A 20,779-nucleotide genomic window follows, 5' to 3' on the forward strand; every position below is an offset into this window, starting at 1 on the left:
GGTCACCCAGGGTCAAAAAGTTGGTGTCTAGGTCTTTTGTGTTTGTCGGTCACGTCGGGTACGTAGTCAACGGCTTGCCTGAGGAGGGGATTGTCATGTCTAGCGGCTACGTCAAATCGTTTCTCCGCGTTTTGTCTTATTGTCTGTGTAGCGTTTGTGTATTGTAAGTCTCGTAATATGTCAGTGTTTCTTACGTACCAGGGCGCGTCGGTGGCCGTGCGGAGGGCTATGTTTTCCACAGCCTGTAATGACTTTAAGTGGCTTTTTGCCGCGTGACCCCACGCCGTGGAGGCGTAGGTTAGCTGCGGTTGAAGTACCACCTTGATAAGCGTTCGCTTATTCCTTAAACTGAGGAAATCTGAACTGGAGAAAAAATATGAATTTTGTTCCATCATTTCGGACACACTGTATACCCAGCGAATTCAAGAACAATAAGAAGAACGTTCAGGTTATAACACCGCCGTCCAGGGTAGATTGAATGTACAAGATAAACCTAAGTAGAACAATAATTATCTAATTTTTATCATTCATGTTCTTCCGAGTCCGGGTAAAGAAGAGGAAGAAGAACACTAACAGTCGCCATCCAATGTTTTAATTGGGGTTAAACAACCGATACAAGTCACATCATTGTTTTGTACTTAACTTACATTTCAAAGAAAATTGTTGTAATGACTGGTGTTCGAGAAACTTCTTGTAGGCTTTGCCTTAAAATTATAGCCGACAAAAGTTTTGAAGTAATAAACAACGTTATCAGGGATATTCTTGACGTTCTTTTGCTGAAACTGGTAAGTCATTGAAAGATTACTTTCTACTATTTCAATTCGTGAACGTTATTTTGTGCCATAGTTATTGTCATTCTGGTTGATAAAAATGCATAACATTTCAGAAATTGGATGATGTGAGCAAGGACAAGGTTATATGTAGTGTTTGCAAAAGAAAATTATACGCAGCATTAGACTTCAAGTCGGCTTGTTTGAATACCGATAACATAATTATTCCATATGTGGATTGCGAAAAAATGTTACAGCTCGACTTAAGGGAAGTGTACAGGAAGGAAAAGAGAGACGAGTCAATTTCAGAGAATCAGAAAATATGTCGATTGTGTATGCAACTAGTAAAAAGTGAGTTTAGGTGCATACGTGAAGAGGAACTGGAAACTATTCAGAAATTGACTCCTGAAATGGTATGAACCATGTTAAATATATTCATTGATCACAACTTAAAAAAATTACTTTGCAGAATATAAATATCATCATAGATCCCGTTGTATGTATGGAGTGTTTGGATTCCCTGTGCACCCACAACAGTTTCTCCAGAGAATGTTTGGAAGTAGAGGAAAACTTTAAAGGTAGTTCTGATTGTCAAGCCACAGAAAGTCAAGTTGGTACATCACCATCCAATTTATTCGTTAAGACTGAAAACTTGGACCGAGAATTCGATATTAACGAGATGGAAATGTCAATCAAAGCCGATATTGTCGACATAAAATCTGAAGACGAGGAAAGAAGGTAAGGGATTACTATTTTAGCATTAAAAAAATGGCAAAATGCCTGATCGTGGTACTGGCGGGTTTTATCCAATAAAATTGGTGCATAAGTACAGTGGCGGCTCGTGGCTTTTTGAAATGGGTGGGCAAAATATTTTTTCTCGTGTAATTTAATATCGTATAGGAATAATTGCACTTTTAGTTAGTCTATTTACTTTTGAAAGTGTTAACAAACTTAATAATTATGAAAATAGTTAATCTAAATATACCTGCAAACAGTGGCGGTTTTATCATAAGAGCTGCGGAGCTGCAGAACACATAAAATTTTATGTATTTAATCATATTAAATATCAACAATCTAGGAATAAATAAATCTCCTTAATATATGCAACCTCATATACACAATGTGTGGACAGCGAACAATTATATGCGTCCTTTGTTTTTATTGGCTGATCAGGCACGTGACCCAGTACACGGAGATAGGGGCTTTTGCGGCTGCAATAGTCACAGCGCTGCAGTCTGCACTCTGTAGTAAATGCAGTAATATTTCGTACGTGGTATGTGGTGGTTTATTTCTGCGAGCGGCACGTGTGAATATTTTCGTTTAGGCATCTACGGATATTATAGTTATTAAAATGAATAGCGTTTCGTTTAAAAAAAAACTTTGGTTCTCTGCCTTATGAGGATAAACTAAAAATAAAAGAAGTAAAAGTTATAAAAAAACAATAATGTATACACAAAAGCAGAGTGGGTGTGCGGGTGTGATTTAAAATATTCACTGTTTTGTTTTCCGTGCTTACTTTTCGGTGGGGATAAAGCATGGACAATATACAGTGTGAAAGATTTAAGTCATTACGTCTTTAGGTAAAATAAACATAAGAAGTCAGTTAGATTCTGCATATTGGGATAATATACGGAAACATATGAACAGGTAATGAAAAATCGTCATGTATTATTTAAAATCATAGATTGCATAAAATTTTGCGGAGCTTTCGAATTAGCACTTCTCGGACACGACGAGACAGAAAATTCGGACAACCCTGATGTGTTTCGTGGACTCATAAATTTTAGTGTAGATCTTGACGACATTTTAAAAGAACATCTAGCCACATTGGTATGACCGGGATTTTCTGTGATTGTACCGGGAATTAGCTGTATGGTCCCGGATTTCGGATTTGCACGTATAACTCCCGGAATATAATATAATGTACATATATATAAAAAAAGATAAAGAAAAAATCATAACACGCCGAGGAAAATTAAAATTCGTTGAATCGTTGGTAAATTTCACAAACGATTTTTTTTTATAAACAATATTCAATAATTTAATAAAATATATTTAGTTTATTCCAATTTATTATACCATCAGTAGGTAATTCGTAAATGGATATTTCTAAAAGGTATCAATTTCAACAAATATAACAACCCTAAGCAGAACACATTCAATCAATGTTCATGCGCCGCCACTGCCTGCAAATTATATTAGTTATTCCAAAAGTAGGTATACTAGTTCAGCAAGAACAAACTCGTATCTATTAAAACATTGAAAATTGAATCAAAGAACATTCAACATAGGCATCATAGATATTTATCTTTTAAGTCGATTTACAAATTATTATAAGATGGTTTATTATTTCGTTTACTAAAATTTGTTTTCTAGAACACCTTTGCAGGGAAAAATTGTTCCAATGTTTAAAAATTCATTTAAAGAACAAAATTACAGCAAATAATTATACATACGTATATTTCCAACTGCTGGCACGAAGCCTCAGCGTGTACAACACTCGATGGGCATATGCTGCCAAATATTGTGATTTAGTGAACGACTTACATTTCCGATTACTTTCTAGTCATATGTACGTATTAGCAGGCAAGGGACGTCGTTGTCTAGTTCAGCGGCCACCGGCAAGCCCGAATGTTATGTTGGTTGCTGCTGAGATCATTAAATTATAAATTGTAAAATTTGGTAGCGAAAGTTTCAAAGGAGATAACACATTTTAGATTTGATTTTAAAAGAATAAGCTCAAATCATTTTTGTATATGTACCTATACTATATATTTTTTTTAATACCTCTGACATTTTCAAGGTGAGCATTGCATAAATATATCGTTAGTCTATTAATGCTTATTGTGCTGCCAAGCGGGTCCAATCAAATTAGATTTTTACGTACCAAAAGGGCCCCGCCATAATCTTATGGAAAATGGCTTTCAGCGAAATCGTCTCAATTTTTGATATGAGATAGGCCTCATCAATCTGACCAAAATTCCCAAATGCCACGATTGCATGTAAAAACATAAAATGAGAGATTTTGTTTTAGAAAAATGCACCAAACCAAAAATAGGATATCTATTATTATTATTATTCTTATAGTTCTTATTTTTGTTATTATTATCATGATACACTGAAAGAGTATATTCATTATAAATAATCAGTATAATGAAGACGCTCTCATATTAATAATTCAGACCGTTTTTCTATCTGGAATTCATATCTCATATTATGGATTGATCTAGCGGGGTTAAGCGCCCTCTAGAGGTAAAAACAGGTATTACCGGGGGTTGTGGCCATTGGGAATTTTGGTCAGATTGATAAGACCTGCCTCATATCAAAAATTGAGACGATTTCGCTGAAAGCCATTTTCCATAAGATTATGGCGGGATCCTATAGTTCAGTAAACAAAAACAGAAAAATTCCCTAGAATTGAACAAACTACTTTACCTCAGCTGAATGTTAGGGTTTCATTTTCAAAAAAAACGAAACATTCTAAACATCTGTTGTCTAAACATTTTAGAAAATAATGTTTAGACAGTTGTAGAACTTTTTATAACAAAGTTTTGATCACTGTCCGATGTCAATTGATAACCAAATGTATTAGTTATTGGAAAAAACTGCTAAAAATCGCATTTTTTTAATTCCTATATCTTTGAAACGAAAAAAGATTTTTTTACAAAACTTGCAGAGTATGTAGTCCTTGGCAAGTAGAATAAGTGCATTTTTGTAAATTTTCAAAATATTTCTTAGTTTTTGCAAAAATTTAGTTTTTCGAAAAAAAATACATTTTTTCAAGTTTCAATAAATCATACACTAATGCACTTTCGTGACCCATCAAAGGCTTAAAATTTTCTGTAAGAATTGTACTTTCCGGTGCAAATTGTGCGCGTTATGCAAAATAATTGGAAATATGCGAAAAATCTACCGAAACTTTGACTTCTTTTTTCGGGTCGAAAAATGTAGATCTTTTTCTTATCGTTAAAATTTAATCGGAATGGCACTATTGCCATTGGAGCAGGTCCGTGATTCACTACTCTCGAATGCGAATCATTCGGTTATTAGATGACTATTTGGAATTCTCTGGGAGCATGTGATCAAAGCTCTAACACTGCTCGCTGTACACCCTGAAATAATAAACCAACCTATAACCTCTTAAAATTAAAACCTTGCTTTGAGAAATATTCTGTATATGCAATTTTTTCAGCGACACGCCACTGGAGAGCTCCGATAATGAACCATTCGAGGAGAGTGTCTGTAAAGATGAAGAAGCGGATGGATGTAAGCACGAGGATAGATCGCGGAACAAATATAATATGAAAAAAAAGCAGAAGCACAGTGAATTGTACAGATGTGAAAAGTGTTGTTACGAAACTGGAAGTAAGATCCATTTTGCAGCACACTGTGCTAGATGTGGGAAGGATTCGGAAGTGTACAAGTGTGAAACGTGCGATTATAAAACTGAAAATAAGAAATTACTTCAAAGGCACCAATTGCAGCATAAATACCCTTCTCAGGTTCAAATGTACAGATGTAACGACTGCGATTACGTAACTAAATTCAGCACCGATATGAAACAACACCAATTGAAGCATAAAGATCCATCACAGGTTCAAATGTACAAGTGTAACGATTGCGATTATGAAACCAAATATAAAAGAACTATCAAACAGCACCAACTGAAGCATAAAGATCCATCACAGGTTCAAATGTACAGGTGTAATGACTGTGATTACGAAACTAATTACAAGTTCATTGTCAAAAGGCACCAATTGAAACATAAAGATCCATCACAAGTTCAAATGTACAGGTGTAACGACTGCGATTATGAAACTAAATACAGCCACCATATGAAAAAACATCAATTGAAGCATAAAGGTCCATCATTGGTTCAAATGTACAGATGTAACGACTGCGTTTACGTAACTAAATACAGCACCGATATAAAACAACACCAATTGAAGCATAAAGATCCATCACAGGTTCAAATGTACAAGTGTAACGATTGCGATTATGAAACCAAATATAAAAGAACTATCAAACAGCACCAACTGAAGCATAAAGATCCATCACAGGTTCAAATGTACAGGTGTAATGACTGTGATTACGAAACTAATTACAAGTTCATTGTCAAAAGGCACCAATTGAAACATAAAGATCCATCACAAGTTCAAATGTACAGGTGTAACGACTGCGATTATGAAACTAAATACAGCCACCATATGAAAAAACATCAATTGAAGCATAAAGGTCCATCATTGGTTCAAATGTACAGATGTAACGACTGCGTTTACGTAACTAAATACAGCACCGATATAAAACAACACCAATTGAAGCATAAAGATCCATCACAGGTTCAAATGTACAAGTGTAACGATTGCGATTATGAAACCAAATATAAAAGAACTATCAAACAGCACCAACTGAAGCATAAAGATTCATCACAGGTTCAAATGTACAGATGTAATGACTGTGATTACGAAACTAAATACAAGTTCATTATCAAAAGGCACCAACTGAAACATAAAGATCCATCACAAGTTCAAATGTACAAGTGTAACGATTGCGATTACGTAACTAAATACAGCCACCATATGAAACAGCACCAACTGAAGCATAAAGATCCATCACAGGTTCAAATGTACAAGTGTAACGATTGCGATTATGAAACCAAATATAAAAGAGCTATCAAACAGCACCAACTGAAGCATAAAAATCCATCACAGGTTCAAATGTACAGGTGTAACGACTGCGATTACGAAACTAAATACAACAACCATATGAAACAACACCAATTGAAGCATAAAGATCCATCACAGGTTCAGATGTACAGGTGTAACGACTGCGATTATGAAACTAAATTTAAGGGTAACATCAAAAAACATCAATTGACACATAAGGATCCTTCGCAGGTTCACATGTACAGGTGTAACGACTGCGATTACGAAACTAAATACAACAACAACATGAAACAACACCAATTGAAGCATAAAGATCCATCACGGGTTCAAATGTACAGGTGTAACGACTGTGATTACGAAACTAAATACAGGAGTGGTATTAAATATCACGTGTTGAAGCACAAAGAGCTTTCTTAAATGCAAATGTAGTGCTTTGTTTTGCTAATCTCTATGCATAACGAGTTTTTGATGCACAAAAATGTTTGCAGGCGTGAATTACTGCCCTTTGTGTGTCGTGCAAACTCGCTAAATGTATTTTGTACCAACTTTACTTTTGTTTAAATATTTGTTGTAGGATTTAACTTGCTGAAATTAATTCTTCCATTGTTTACGGTTTTTATTATTATGAATTAAACGTGAATTATTAATTCATAATTTAATTAATAATTAAGTTCTCTTAAAACCAGTTATTATTTTTTAAACCAAAAGATTGAGGTCTCATTGTTAATAATACGGCAAATTCATATATAAGATCATTACCTTCCATGTAAACAGCGATCTTCAAAATATATATCTCAATAGACGGATTTAAAAAAAAATAATATCCATAAATATTTGTAATTTTGAAAAATTACTCACTGGACTTAATTTACACCGTGAATTAGTCCCGCAGTTAAAATATAAGTCTACACAAATTTAATTTTCGTGAATTTCTTCATGAAATTTGGAAGTACCGTCAAAAATATCGAGGTTAAATTATTTTTACTTCTAAATAAATCGTCGTATTGTGTGATGTGATCGTGTGATGTGTGGAGTCTTGTTCTCGTTGCTCTGACAATTTTATAGTATATAATAAGTTAATAAAGTGCAAATTATGTCAATCATCATTTCACACAGTATGTGTAAAAGTAAAAGACAATTAGATTAAAGCGATAAATGATTGTGTGAATTTATGGTGGCTCTGCGATGAATGTATCTTTGTTGCAAGTGCAAAACTGAAAATATCGGAACGAGTGGACATGTTGGAAGAAAAAGTTGGTGAAATTTTATTAAAAACCAACAAAGTGTTGGAAAACATCGACACCATAAGACACCATCTTCTTGTAATTCATGGGCCATATAGTGAAGTCGAAGAGAAATAATTGTCCAAAAGTTACAATACTCCATTGTTTAAAATGGTCAGAAACTTAAGTGGCGATAATGTCGTAAAAATTATAAATTATGTATTATGTCAAAATTGGAATTATACGTCAGCGGACGTTGATGTTTTATATAATGGTTTTATATACAACATTACAGAAACTTTGAATAGAATAGCACCCCTGACAAAAATACAAATCAAACGTAACCCATGGATAAATAAAATTGTATATACGGCACAACAACAACGAGATAGAGCGTATAAAAAATTCTCGCTTACGAATTCGCTAAAGGACTGGAATGTTTATAAAAGGAAAAGAAATGAAGTTGGATCAACTATAAGGAAAGAAAAACAGAAGTTTTATGAACAAAACATAGATAAGAATAAAGGGAATAGTAAAAGGATGTGGAAAACTTTGAGGATGCTATTCCTTCTAAACATAGGGAATTTTCAGAATTCCATGCAATTTCATTGAATAAGCTCAGTAAAGTAGTAATGGGTTTGAAAAATAAATCAGCATCTGATGAACATATTACGATAAAGCTGCTTAAAGATATTTTTATGGTAGTAGGTTATCCGTTACTATATACAGGGTGACCCGTTAAGAATGGAAATGCCGTTTTTTTTTTTTAAGATAGATCTCCAAAAGCTCTATCTCGATGCAAAATTTGAAGACGAAATTTTGGTTTTCAAGGCCTACTACGATTTTTTTTTTAAGTGAAAAATAGCAAAATTTTGTTAGCGATTTTTTTATAAAAAATCTGACTACACCACTGGATTTAGGAACCCCTCAAATGCATTTGTACCAATTTTTGCGAAAAAAAAGTTTGCCCCTAAAAAAGTTATAACAATATCGGCATCACCAGTGTTTGCCGTTGTCGGTGAACCTATTTTATAAAAACCGAATAGAACCCAATGGGAAACAAAATTAAATAACAAACACAAACATTGGTTTACTAATTAGTAATTAGAATCATAAAAACCAGTATACACAAAATAAACAACAATTACTTTAATATAAACAACAATTGATAAAAAAATGATTCAAAAATTACAGTTTTTAAAATGAAAAAGGAGTCTATCAAATTGATTTACACTAATCACGTCATTAAATTTAAATTTTTGTAGCTTCCACTAATCCTCTGTTTAATTCTATACATTTCTTATAACGTATTTTTATATTTTTTACAACATTTCTAGTGCACAATACCTGCCGGTTATTTGGCCGTGTCTTATAAACTTTGGACTTAATAAAGCCCCACAGAAAAAAAACCAAGTGGGGTAAGGTCCGGAGATCGGGGTGGTTAATGAATTAATGGACTGTTTCGACCATGATTGGGGAAATTCTCATTAAGCCACTCCCTGACATGTCTCGCATTGTGATTGGACAACCATCCAACTGAAAATGTAGATTTACTCTTTCTTGTAATGGTAGATTATCGACTGCATTAAAAAATTTGTTCTGAAGGAAATGTAGAAATTGTTCGCCATTCATATTCCCTTCAAAGAAGAATGGACCAATGACGCTCTCGTTAAGTATCCCACACCAAACGTTAACTTTCTGACTATATTGTCTTCGGCAATTAATTATCCACTCTGAATTTTCCGTAACCCAACACCGCGAGTTCTGTGATACAATTCCATTCGTCGTGAATGTGGCCTCATCGTTGAATAAGATATTTTAAAAAAAAGTCGGTAATTGAGATATTGTCCCTGTGCCCAGAGACAAAACTCCATTCGTTTCTCATTATCACCTGGTTCCAGAGTGTGAAGAAACTTAGGTTTATAGGGTTTTATGTTATTTTTTTTTAAGCCGCGTCGGATACTTTCTCTAGGTAAATTTAAATCCAAACTAGCAATCCTGAGGCTATTCTGAGGATTGTTTGTAAAATAATTTATATTTGCTGCTCGTGAATACGTCTTCTCTGTTGATTGCACCTTTTTAAAATGCATTTTGATACAGCACCATATTCCATAAAAGTATTGTTTATTTTAAAAACTGTGCTATGCGTAATATTAGGTCTATCTGGATGTCTGTTGTTAAAAATTATACACACCTCTCTTGCCGTCCGATCATTTTCTCCAGAAAGGCGTACTATTTCAATTTTCTCATGTAAAGTTAAACTTTGAGCCATCGCAAAGAATTATGGAATGCACAAAAAATATTACAATGTGCCACTACTGGTCAAGTTTGGCATTTGTCGTCTAAACTATATTTCACAGCCTACCAAATTTTGTTCATATTATTTTTAAGCAACGTTATTTTCTGGATATCTCGTAATAGTTTTTTCAGAAAATTCTTCACAAAGATTTGGATTATGGTTGTAGAATCCAGTGGCTTTTTGAATAGAAAAATTATAAATGTAATTATTTTTGTCTAAGAAGGTAATATTTGTAAGTTTTGGCATAATAACCACGAAATAATAATAATTTGATGAACTTGTTGTTTATTTTATGTATACTGGTTTTTATGGTTCTTATTAATAATTATTAAACAAGTGTTTGTTATTTAATTTTGTTTCCCTTTGGGTTCTATTCGGTTTTTATAAAAGAATAGGTTCACCGACGACGGCAAACACTGGTGATGCCGATATTGTCATAACTTTTTTAGGGGCAAACTTTTTTTCGCAAAAATTGGTACAAATGCATTTGAGGGGTTCCTAAATCCTGTGGTGTAGTCAGATTTTTTATAAAAAAATCGCTAACAAAATTTTGCTATTTTTCACTTAAAAAAATTCGTAGTAGGCCTTGAAAATCAAAATTTCATCTTCAAATTTTGCATCAAGATAGAGCTTTTGGAGGTCTATCTTTTAAAAAAAACCCGGTTCAAATCGGTCCATAAACAACTTTTGTACGCGAGTGTTTCCATTCTTAATGGGGTCACCCTATATACATCATTAGCTACGGGTGTCGTGCCTGAGGTAGAAAATTAGTGTTATAGTTCCTGTGCCTGAAATAGTATCTCCCGCACAACCAGCAGATTTTACACCAATCAATTTACTACCGGTTATAGAGAAAATACTTGAAATTGTAGTATGTGAACAACTTAGGAAATACTGTGAAGACAATAAAATAATTTTTAAGGGCCAGTCAGGTTTCCGGGAAAAACATTCCTGTGAGCCGCTGGTGTGTGAGAGTTGGACAAAGGATATCGACGATGGTAAAGTGATCTCGAGTGTATTTGTGGACTTACAACGCACCTTTGAGACAATTGATCGTGTGAGGTTGTTTAAGAAACTTGGCGCGGTTAGTATTAAAGGCAAAGCATTAGAATGGCTGCATAGTTATTTGTGTAAACGTTACCATTGTACAAAGATTAAAGGGAAAAGATCAAAGAAAGTTACAAGCGATATTGGGGTCCCCCAGGGAAGTGTCCTCGGACCATTATTATTCATTATTTATATGAACGATATAAGTGAGGTTTTGGATAAGGGTCTAATAAATTTATTTGCAGATGACACATTGATATCGGTTTCAGAGTACGATCAGGTAGAAGTAACTAATGTAATGAACAATGAGCTTGGCAAATTATATAAGTGGTTGTGCAATAATAAACTTAAATTAAATGCTACAAAGACTAAATGTATGATTTTAGATACAGAACAAACCTGTCAAAATTATTCTTTCATGTAGTAAATACACACCTTTAGTTTATATGAGAACTCGACTGCAATGGCTTTCTATAGATAAGTTTATTGAGCAATCGTGTTTAATTCTAAATTATAAAATTGAACATAAGCTAAAGCTGTATAATCTTCCAAAAAATGTAAAAATGGCAACAAACTTAAAAACATTTAAAAGTATGTTGAAAAAGCTGTATTTAGAGTTGTGGCAAAGTACGATTACAATTTTATTTGTTATTTGTTAATGTTATTTCAATTTATTCACGAAAATGTGTTTATTTTCAATGTGTCCTTATTTATTTAGACTTTCCTGCAAAGTTGGTAGTAATTATTGGTTTTGTTTCAAAGAAATTCACAAAGTTTAGAACAATGTAAAACCAAACTTTTTATGAAAAAACCGATGGGTTAATTCATGAAAAACTTCTTGAATTTATTCACGAATTAATTCTCACTCTTAGGCAGCTGTAAGTAACACAAGTATTGTATTTTGTTAGTAATATTTCAAGACTTAGAAATGAGATTTAAACCCTATTATAGTTTTTGTACTGTAGGCTTGAATGAATTAAATAAAATTTAACTACATGCTAATTTTATAATACCGTACCGTGATCTTACTATAACACTGTTCCATATCGGACAACTATGTTAGTTAACAGTAATGATTCTTTTTTTCATCATTTATTGTAGCACTTGAGCAGAAGTCACTTGTTTAGAAATATACAGGGTGGTCCGAATTTTATGCAGGAAACTTCGAGGGCACATAAATCTCTTTAAAATAGTAGGTGTTTGCCTTATAAACATAGGTCTAGAACGCATCGTTTTAGAGATACCGGGTGTTATTGAATTTCTGTTTACATCTCTGGAATCTATTAACCGATCTCATTGAAATTTGGTACAGATAATGCATGACAGTAGGCCTTGCATTCCTTAAAATATGAACTGTAAAGGTTCAACCAGTGGTGTACAACTGGACAGGGGTCACCCTCTTTGTATAAAAAAAAACTACACCACTGTATTTTTTATAATTTATTGTAACGGATTTATATTCTAATGCACTAAATACGTAAAAAAGGGTAACTTGAATTTTTCCCTAAGAATCCCTTGTGGCAGACACTTCAAACCATAATATTACAAGAATATTTATGCTTATGCTTAAAAGTATGTAATATAATTTGTAAGCAGAGCAACAAAATTCTTTCCACATCACCTGTGAGGTAGTGTTCCTGGTGTGTTTTAGTTTCCCCTGGAGACCTACTCCACCGTCTTTACAAATAAGAAGAATTTGAATCAAAATAATAATAAAAATACATTTACCAAGTAACAACAACTAAACAAAAAACACCACACAAAATCCACATCCATACATTTCTATTAATGGAACTACCTAATTGAAACTAATATCATGTGGTGGTTTACATATAATTCATTACACCCGTCTTCTATTCTCTATAGTAGTTGTGGTCTTGTATCTATTGGAGTAGAGTAAATTTTACTTTTCAGATAGGTAATCCCTAACATGTAAGTCTAGGGGGTTTAGATCTGGCGATCTGGCTGGCCAAGACACTGGACCCTCTGCACCATTATGATTGACATTGGCATTTGGTCTTCAACCTATCCATCGCCCCATATAATTTTAATTAAGCCATTCTCGTATTATTCTCATAAAATTCGCAGCAGCACCATCCGTTTATATCCAGATATAAAGAATGAAAGAACTTTTCAAATTTTCGATTTATTCACCCCAAGTTACCGAGACGTTCTTCGTGTAGGTACTTAGCCGAAGATCGTCGTCAAATGCTCTTAAAATTTAATTTCTGTGCCTTTCATTGCGTCGGCGTGATTTTCCAAATATCGTTTTAATCCAAAAAGAGGAAAGCGACGAGTGTAAAGAATTTTGTTGACGTGTTTACAAATTGCACTTGCTTTTAGACATAAACATAAATATTCTTGTAATATTACGATTAGAAGTGTCTGCCACAAGGGGATTGTATTGGTATGAATAACTTGAGAACGGTGAATTTTAGGGAAAAAATTACAGTTACCTTTTTTACGTATTTTGTGCATTAGAATATAAATCCGTTACAACGGCTTGTAAAAAATACAGTGGCGTAGTTTTTTTTATAAAAAAAGGGGTTACCCTGTCCAGTTGTACACCACTGGTTGGACCTTTAGTGCTCATATTTTAGGGAATACAAGACCTACTATCATATATTATCTGTTCTAAATTTTATTGAGATTGGTTAATAGATTCCAGTGATATAAACAAAAAATCAATTTTTTTTAACAACTTCAACACCCTGTATCTCTAAAACGAGGCCGTTCCAGACCTATAAGGCAAACACCTATTATTTTAAAGAGATCTGCCCTCAAATTTTCCTGCATAAAATTCGGACCACCCTGCACAGGGTGTTCCTAAAATAGGGTTCCAAACTTTTGCTGTGTTTATAACTCATTAAAATAAGCCAAAAAGTTCCTATTAACATGTGCTCTAAAACGCACCCTTAGGAAGTTATATGCCCTTAAAAGGGCTCAAACAAAACTGGTTTTTTCTGTTATTGACAAAACGGTCGCAAATAAATAGAAAAAAATTTATGGGTCTTACATAACTTTTTACGTTAAATAACATGGGCTACTCCGTTTTTCGACATGCAAATCATATGCGTCCCATTTAGGTTGGTGAAGGGGGTTTTCGGCCCGTAATTTTTTTTATTTCAATTTTTTTACAATTTTCTCTACAGATTTATAAAATCTTAACAATTTCTCTTAGGCAAGAAATACTCCAGAAACTTCATTATGAACATTTAGGCTATAAGAAAACGTTGGATAGGGCAAATTTGTCATTTTTCTGGCCAGGTATGCGAAAACAGATTGAGGACATCATGTTACATCTGCCAGACACATCGAAGATCTCAGGGCTCGGAGCCTTTGAAGACTCACGACATTCCCAGACTGCCTTGGCAAAAGGTAGCTGCGGATCTTTTTCAATTTCAGTTACAAAATTATCTTTTAATCATTGATTACTATTCCAAGTTTGTAGAGGTTATTAATTTAAATAACAATGTAACTTCTCAAAATTTAATTAATAAATTCAAAAATGTTTTTGCACGTTTCGGTATTCCAAAGACCTTGATGACCGACAATGGTCCAAATTTTTGCAGCTTTGAGTTTAAAAATTTTGTTAAATATTGGGAATTTCAGCACATAACTTCTTCTCCCTTGTATCCTCAGTCGAACGGTCAAGTTGAAAGAACTGTTCAGTCTTTCAAAAATCTCTTAAAGAAATGTTTTCTGGACAAAAAGGATCTATATTTAGCACTATTAAATTTTAGAAACTCACCGTTGAATGGCGAAAGCTCTCCTGCTAACGCACTAATGAACAGGAACTTAAGATCCACTATTCCTGAGATAAATAAAAAGTTTTCAAAAAATTTTAATAGAAAAAAGTTTAATTCACACATTTTGAAAACTCAAACTAATCAGAAAAAATACTTTGAGAAAAACAAAAAATCTTTACTACCTTTAAAAGTCAATACTTTTGTAAAGATTCAAATTAAGCCAAATACGCCATGGCAAGATGGAAAAATTTTAAAAAAATTACCTTTTCGTTCATATTTGATTCAATTAGAAAACGGCTCTATTTTCAGGCGCAACAGAAAATTCATTAGGGAATTTTGTGCATCAAAAACTTTTTCAAGAAATTTTCAAAATTCTTATCAAACAGGGACTGACCCTAGTCTATTTTCAGAAAGTAATTTCCAACTTTCAAGTAAAGCTTTGAGAGTGGTGGAAAGTGAAAGTCATGCTTTGGAAAACTAAACATCCATTAATGATAATAACAAGGAAAAGGAAGGTATGTCATTGGAGCGGGGAAACAATAATGATAACTCTTTTCTTGGTAGCTGTAGCGAAAGTTCAGACAATTTTCAGTGGAAACTCAAGCTTTTCGAGTCCACCTGACAAAAACATTACCTTAACTGTAAATAACTCATTCAACAATTCTGATTTTGAAGGCTTTGTAAGTAAAAAACTTCTGGAAGATGCTAAAAAATCTCAAAAGACTGACGATAATTTTGTTTTAGATTTAGAACTTCCTAGCACTTCTTTTGACATAAACAAAACTTCTTACGATTTCCAAAAAAGGGAGGATAACCCTGCCACCAATTCTGTTACCATTAAAACTAAATCTGGTGGGAAATCAAAACCTCCAGATAAACTAAATCTTTAGTTTCCGAGATACACATCTCCAATCTCATCTCAGATCACACAGAGCAAAATAATTGTTAAATTGTCTGAAACCTGTATGTTTGTCTGTACATTATACGTTTAACTGTTTGTAATTGTAAGACCTTATAAATAGCATATAATACTATAATAAGTAGAAAAAAAACTGTGATATTTTGACAAATAGCAATAAGTAGGGAAACTGACAGATAAGCTTTATGTAAACAGGAAACGTTATGTAATACTCTGTAGATCTTTTCATAAGAATACTAAGCACATTTAAACATTTGGAAGTGCAACTCTTTGATCACACTAGTTATCTTGTTGACTAATTGCTGTGACTTGTAACATTTCAAAATACAACTTTCTTGTGGGGATCTAGGGCTGATTAAATTAAACACAGGTTTTGATATTAGTTATAGGCTTCTCTATTGTACACTGGAGTTACTAACACACGTTACAGTTGCTGAAGGTTGTAGTATCTTGGACTTTAAAAATGTTGCAAAACTTCCAAAATATTTCAACCATAAAAAGGAGGATATCACATGACTAACCTTAGTCGTTAGTAGCTGTATTCATTATGTACACATTGGCAACACTGCTGTGTGCGATGTCAGCTGTCTTTTTATAATGTGTAACCTAGAAAATATAAAATAAATTCAGTTTCCTTACACCGCTCGAACCATCAACATGTCTTTCATTTCAACTACCTAAAATTTGTTAATCTAAGACATAAATTAACAACTCCTGTATCAGGTTTTGTAATTGCAGTCGTTACACCTCTACATTTGAACATGGGAAGTATTTTTATGTGTCAGTTGGTGCTTTTTAATATTACTCCTGTATTTAGATTTGTAATCGCAATTGTTACACCTGTACATCTGAACCTGAGAAGGATCCTTATGTGTCAGTTGATGTTTTTTTAAATTATTCTTAAATTTAGTTTCAAAATTGCAGTCGTTACACTTGTATGATTGGACCTGTGAAGCATCTTTATGCTTCAGTTGGTGTCGTTTGATATAACTTCTGTATACAGTTTCGTAATCGCAGTCGTTACACCTGTACATTTGAACCTGTGATGGATCTGTATGCTTCAGTTGGTGCCGTTTGATAGCTCTTTTATATTTGGTTTCATAATCGCAATCGTTACACTTGTACATTTGAACCTGGGAAGTATTTTTATGTTTCAGTTGGTGCCTTTCAATACTATGCCTGTATTTACTTTTGTAATCGCAATTGTTACACCTGTACGTTCGAACCTGAGAAGGATCCTTATGTGTGAGTTGATGCTTTTTGATATTACCCCTATATTTAGTTCTGAAATCGCAATTGTTACACCTGTACATTTGAACCTGTGAAGCATCTTTATGTGTCAGTTGGTGCTGATTGATATGGCTCTTTTTTTTAGTTTTGTAATCGCAGTCGTTACACCTGTACTTCTGGACCTGCGAGGGACCTTTATGCCTCAATTGGTGCCTGTGCAGTAATTTCTTATTTTCAGTTTTATAATCGCACGTTTTGCACTTGTACTATTTTGTATCTTTACAGTCACTCTTTTGGAATGGTTCATCATCGGAGGTCTCCAGTGGCGTGTCGCTGAAAAAATTACATATACAGAGCATTTTCCAAAGCAAGGTTTAAATTTTAAGGGGTTACGGGTAATGCCAAATTCATTTATAAGTGTCAGAACTGTACATTGCATTATTTCCATTTTATGATGAAATTAAATATGTTAATGATGATCATGAAAATAATTAAGTGAAATCTCTATGAAGTTCAGGAAAAGAATACTAGAGAGAAAAATAAGAACTGAAATTATAAGGTTACCGTCAAAAAATATGTGTGGGTATTTTTTCGATTTCTCCAAATGAAATTACTTTTGTTACTATGTCAAATGAGATCTATACCCAAGTACTTGCACAACAAATTTCATTTAAATGTTTTGCCAACTCTGATCTCATTTAGCGAAACGAAGCAATTTAGCACAGAGGTGAGTAGCGTTAAAATACAAAACAGGGTGTTTCGCATAAGAACCGATACGGAGCAGGGCATGTATACTCACACAGTGTACCAGATTTGGTTTTTCAAAGTTCAAGTATAACTGAGATATTGATTTTTTCAAAATTTTAAGCTCGACTTTCAAGGCCTATCTCAAAAGTGCAGCTTAGTATAAAGGTAAGTTGCGTTAAATCACCGTATTTTCCCTACATGTCCCTGCCATGTCAGTTTTGTCTGGCACTTTAGACAAAAATAACCACACTTTTTTATATTTATCTTCTGTGTCAACGAAACTTTCGTTCATCCCACTCTCCCGTTCCTATAAAGATGGGCTGTTTTGTTGAAACATAATTTTTATTTAAACACTCGTTCCGTGACAGGTTGATCGGACACTATTTGAGCCCAAGTAGATGTGGATCGATCATTATTATTTGGTCGATTATTTGTAGCCAACGAATTACTTTGTTCAGGAAATATTATTTGGGCCATCTGGTAGAGATACAGACCGAGGACTCATTCGATTGTTGGGAATTGTCAGAGGTAAATATTATCCTTTTCGCTAGCACTGACATCTGAATTATTGTTTGTGTTGTTTTTTTTATTCAGTTGTTTTCGTATATCTGAAATTTTTTCTTCTAATAACGGTTTGTTTTGTTTTAGTAACAAATTGTTTTTCCGTAATTCATTTATAAGTTGCTTTAGGTACATATTCTCTTCTTTTAAAGATAAATGAGGATTATCAATCCTACTTTCTATACAAAAAGATTCTTGTAGGCTTGTACCTTCAAAAGATGTTGAACATAACCAACGTTTACCAATAGAAGAATTCTTCTCCTTTATGTATTCAACCCTTATCAACCCTTTAAAACGCTTCAATTACTTAGCTTAGTATAAAGGTAAGTTGCATTTAATCACCATATTTTCGGTTCCCCTGCTCTGTGTCCGTTCTTATGCGAAACCCCCTGCATACAGGGTGTCCCGGTTAGGCTTAAAAAACTGGAATGTGAGTTCCCCATAAAAAAATAAGGGGGGTAGTTCATATAACATTTTTCGTTTCGTCACAATTCCGAGATATAGGGTGTTAAAGTTACATATAAGATTTTTCTTAATTAATCTTTAAAATTGTTAAAGATAAAATTGTGCACGAGTCAATGTGAACCGTACGTTAAAAAAAACGTGAAAACCGTTTTATTACGAAAAGCAGGGACGCACATACAGGTGGCTTGAAGGCTTTAAGAAAAAAGTATGTTAAAAGTCAAAATTTCTTAAATTTTCAAACCGTTTTAAAAACCCCAAAGATTGATACAAAAAAGGTAAGCTAGTCGCGATTCCGTAGGACGTACTGTTTTCGAGGAAGATGGAGTTAAACTTGTTTGTTCGTCAAGTATTTTGAAAATGTGTTGAGATATTTCACCGAATAAATAGCAACGTAACCTTTCAATTAAAAAATCTTTAAAATACTTCTGCCGTCTTCCTTTCGAAAACAACGGATTGATTTGAAATATGTACGAGTTAATATTGAAGCCAAAGAAACAATAAAACGATGGCACCACGAAAATAAGTACGGACCACAGACGCCATTGAAAAATGCACAAATGTCAATTTAGCGCCATCGGTCATAATGATTTGTTCACGATAAACAGTAAGAAACCATTGTGTCTACACTCCAGATAATCCGATCGCTGATTGGTCGAATGAAATGTTGTGAAAAATTACACCAATCACTATGCGGTAACACCAAATGTTGCGTTTTCACGTAGTCTTGATCTTATTGTTTTTTTTACCAGAATTTAAATTGCCAACGTGAAGGAAATAAAATTACTGATCACGTGGTTTTTAAACATTTATGAAGGCTTCGTATGAACTACCCCACTATTTTTTCATGAAGATGTCACACTCTGTATATCGGTTTTAAAATCACTGAATAACGGAAAAAATTGGCCGTTTTGATCATTTGCTGCTCATTTTGGTCCCTGACTCTTGCATTTTTTTTAAACGAGTGCTATCATTATGAAAAATTTTGATCAAAACACCTACATCATATTTGATATGTTTAAAGATTTCACACCAAGCTATAATATGAAATTGTCAGATCATTGTAAATGAATAACAAATCTAAAGAGAAAACTGAAAAGTCTTTGAACTTACTTATAATCTTCAGATTTTAATTCAATTTTTTCTGTGATAATATGAAATAGACTCTACGGTTTTGTCGACAGAAATATTTTTAATTTTCCCTTCCACATTAAAACAACCCTTTAAGAAACTTGTGTGGGTGTCCAAAGAATCGATGCAAGCTTTGCACATAACGGGATCCGTGGTGGAAGTCAAGTTCTGCAAGAAAAAATCAATTTCAGTTTCTTTTCTGGTATGAACGTGAATATAATTCGAACAAAAATTTGTTTCAATAAAAAATAATGTATTTACCACTTCTGCAATATATTGACAGAGTGTATCGGCATCCAATTCTTTTACTGAAGTAAATCCACAGGTGACCACTTGCATACACAAACGACAAATCCTCTCGTCTTCCAGCATATCTTTTAAATGCTCTTTACCTCTTTCTTTTAGATAAATTTCTCTTAGGTCGACCGGCGTTCTCGTTTCAGAATCGATGTATGGAAAGATACAGTCCTCGGTATCCGTACACGTTGCTTTGAAATTGAATGCCGCAAACAGTTTAACGGAACAGGCATTGCACACTATAAATTTGTTCTTTTCTTTTTCGTGCTAAAATGTGAATGATATAAGTAATGTCTAATAATCGCAGCGGTATTTCTTACTAGTTTCAGCAAAAGAACATCTAGAACCTCTAATAATTTCTTCTATTACTACGAGATTTTCGTCGTTCACGACATTAAGGCAAAGCCTACAGGACGGTTCCACTTTAAACATGCTTTATATATTTTCAACATTAATGCTAAAATACTTTATAAGAAAAAAATGCTTTTTACACAACACGAACCTACAAAATATTTCTAGGTTGTACCATAGAAAATAGAGCTGTAAGAAATCATTACTATTCCTTATTTGAGTTATCGCGCGCCATTATTCTATGGCTAGAAATTGGCCTCAATGATTTGGGATCGAGGGGGATTATCCCTCTTTATCCTGCCTCATCTCGTGTAGGCCTGGACAGCC

The 20,779-nt window shown here is 33.7% G+C and overlaps 1 protein-coding gene across 1 annotated transcript in view; it reads left to right on the forward strand.

Annotated features, from left to right (window-relative positions):
- The window catches only part of LOC108915929, a 24,307-nt gene extending 8,663 nt beyond the window's left edge, over positions 1 to 15,644 (forward strand). The window contains exons 5-9 of the mRNA XM_018722089.2: positions 698 to 785; positions 887 to 1,183; positions 1,240 to 1,508; positions 4,963 to 5,135; positions 15,499 to 15,644. Of these exons, the coding sequence (XP_018577605.1) occupies positions 698 to 785; positions 887 to 1,183; positions 1,240 to 1,508; positions 4,963 to 5,135; positions 15,499 to 15,644 (973 nt within the window). The remainder of the gene's footprint in view (positions 1 to 697; positions 786 to 886; positions 1,184 to 1,239; positions 1,509 to 4,962; positions 5,136 to 15,498) is intronic.
- Positions 15,645 to 20,779: the final 5,135 nt, after the last annotated feature.

Source organism: Anoplophora glabripennis, unplaced genomic scaffold, assembly GCF_000390285.2.
Source record: "Anoplophora glabripennis isolate ALB-LARVAE unplaced genomic scaffold, Agla_2.0 scaffold1779, whole genome shotgun sequence".
Taxonomy (NCBI): domain Eukaryota; kingdom Metazoa; phylum Arthropoda; class Insecta; order Coleoptera; family Cerambycidae; genus Anoplophora; species Anoplophora glabripennis.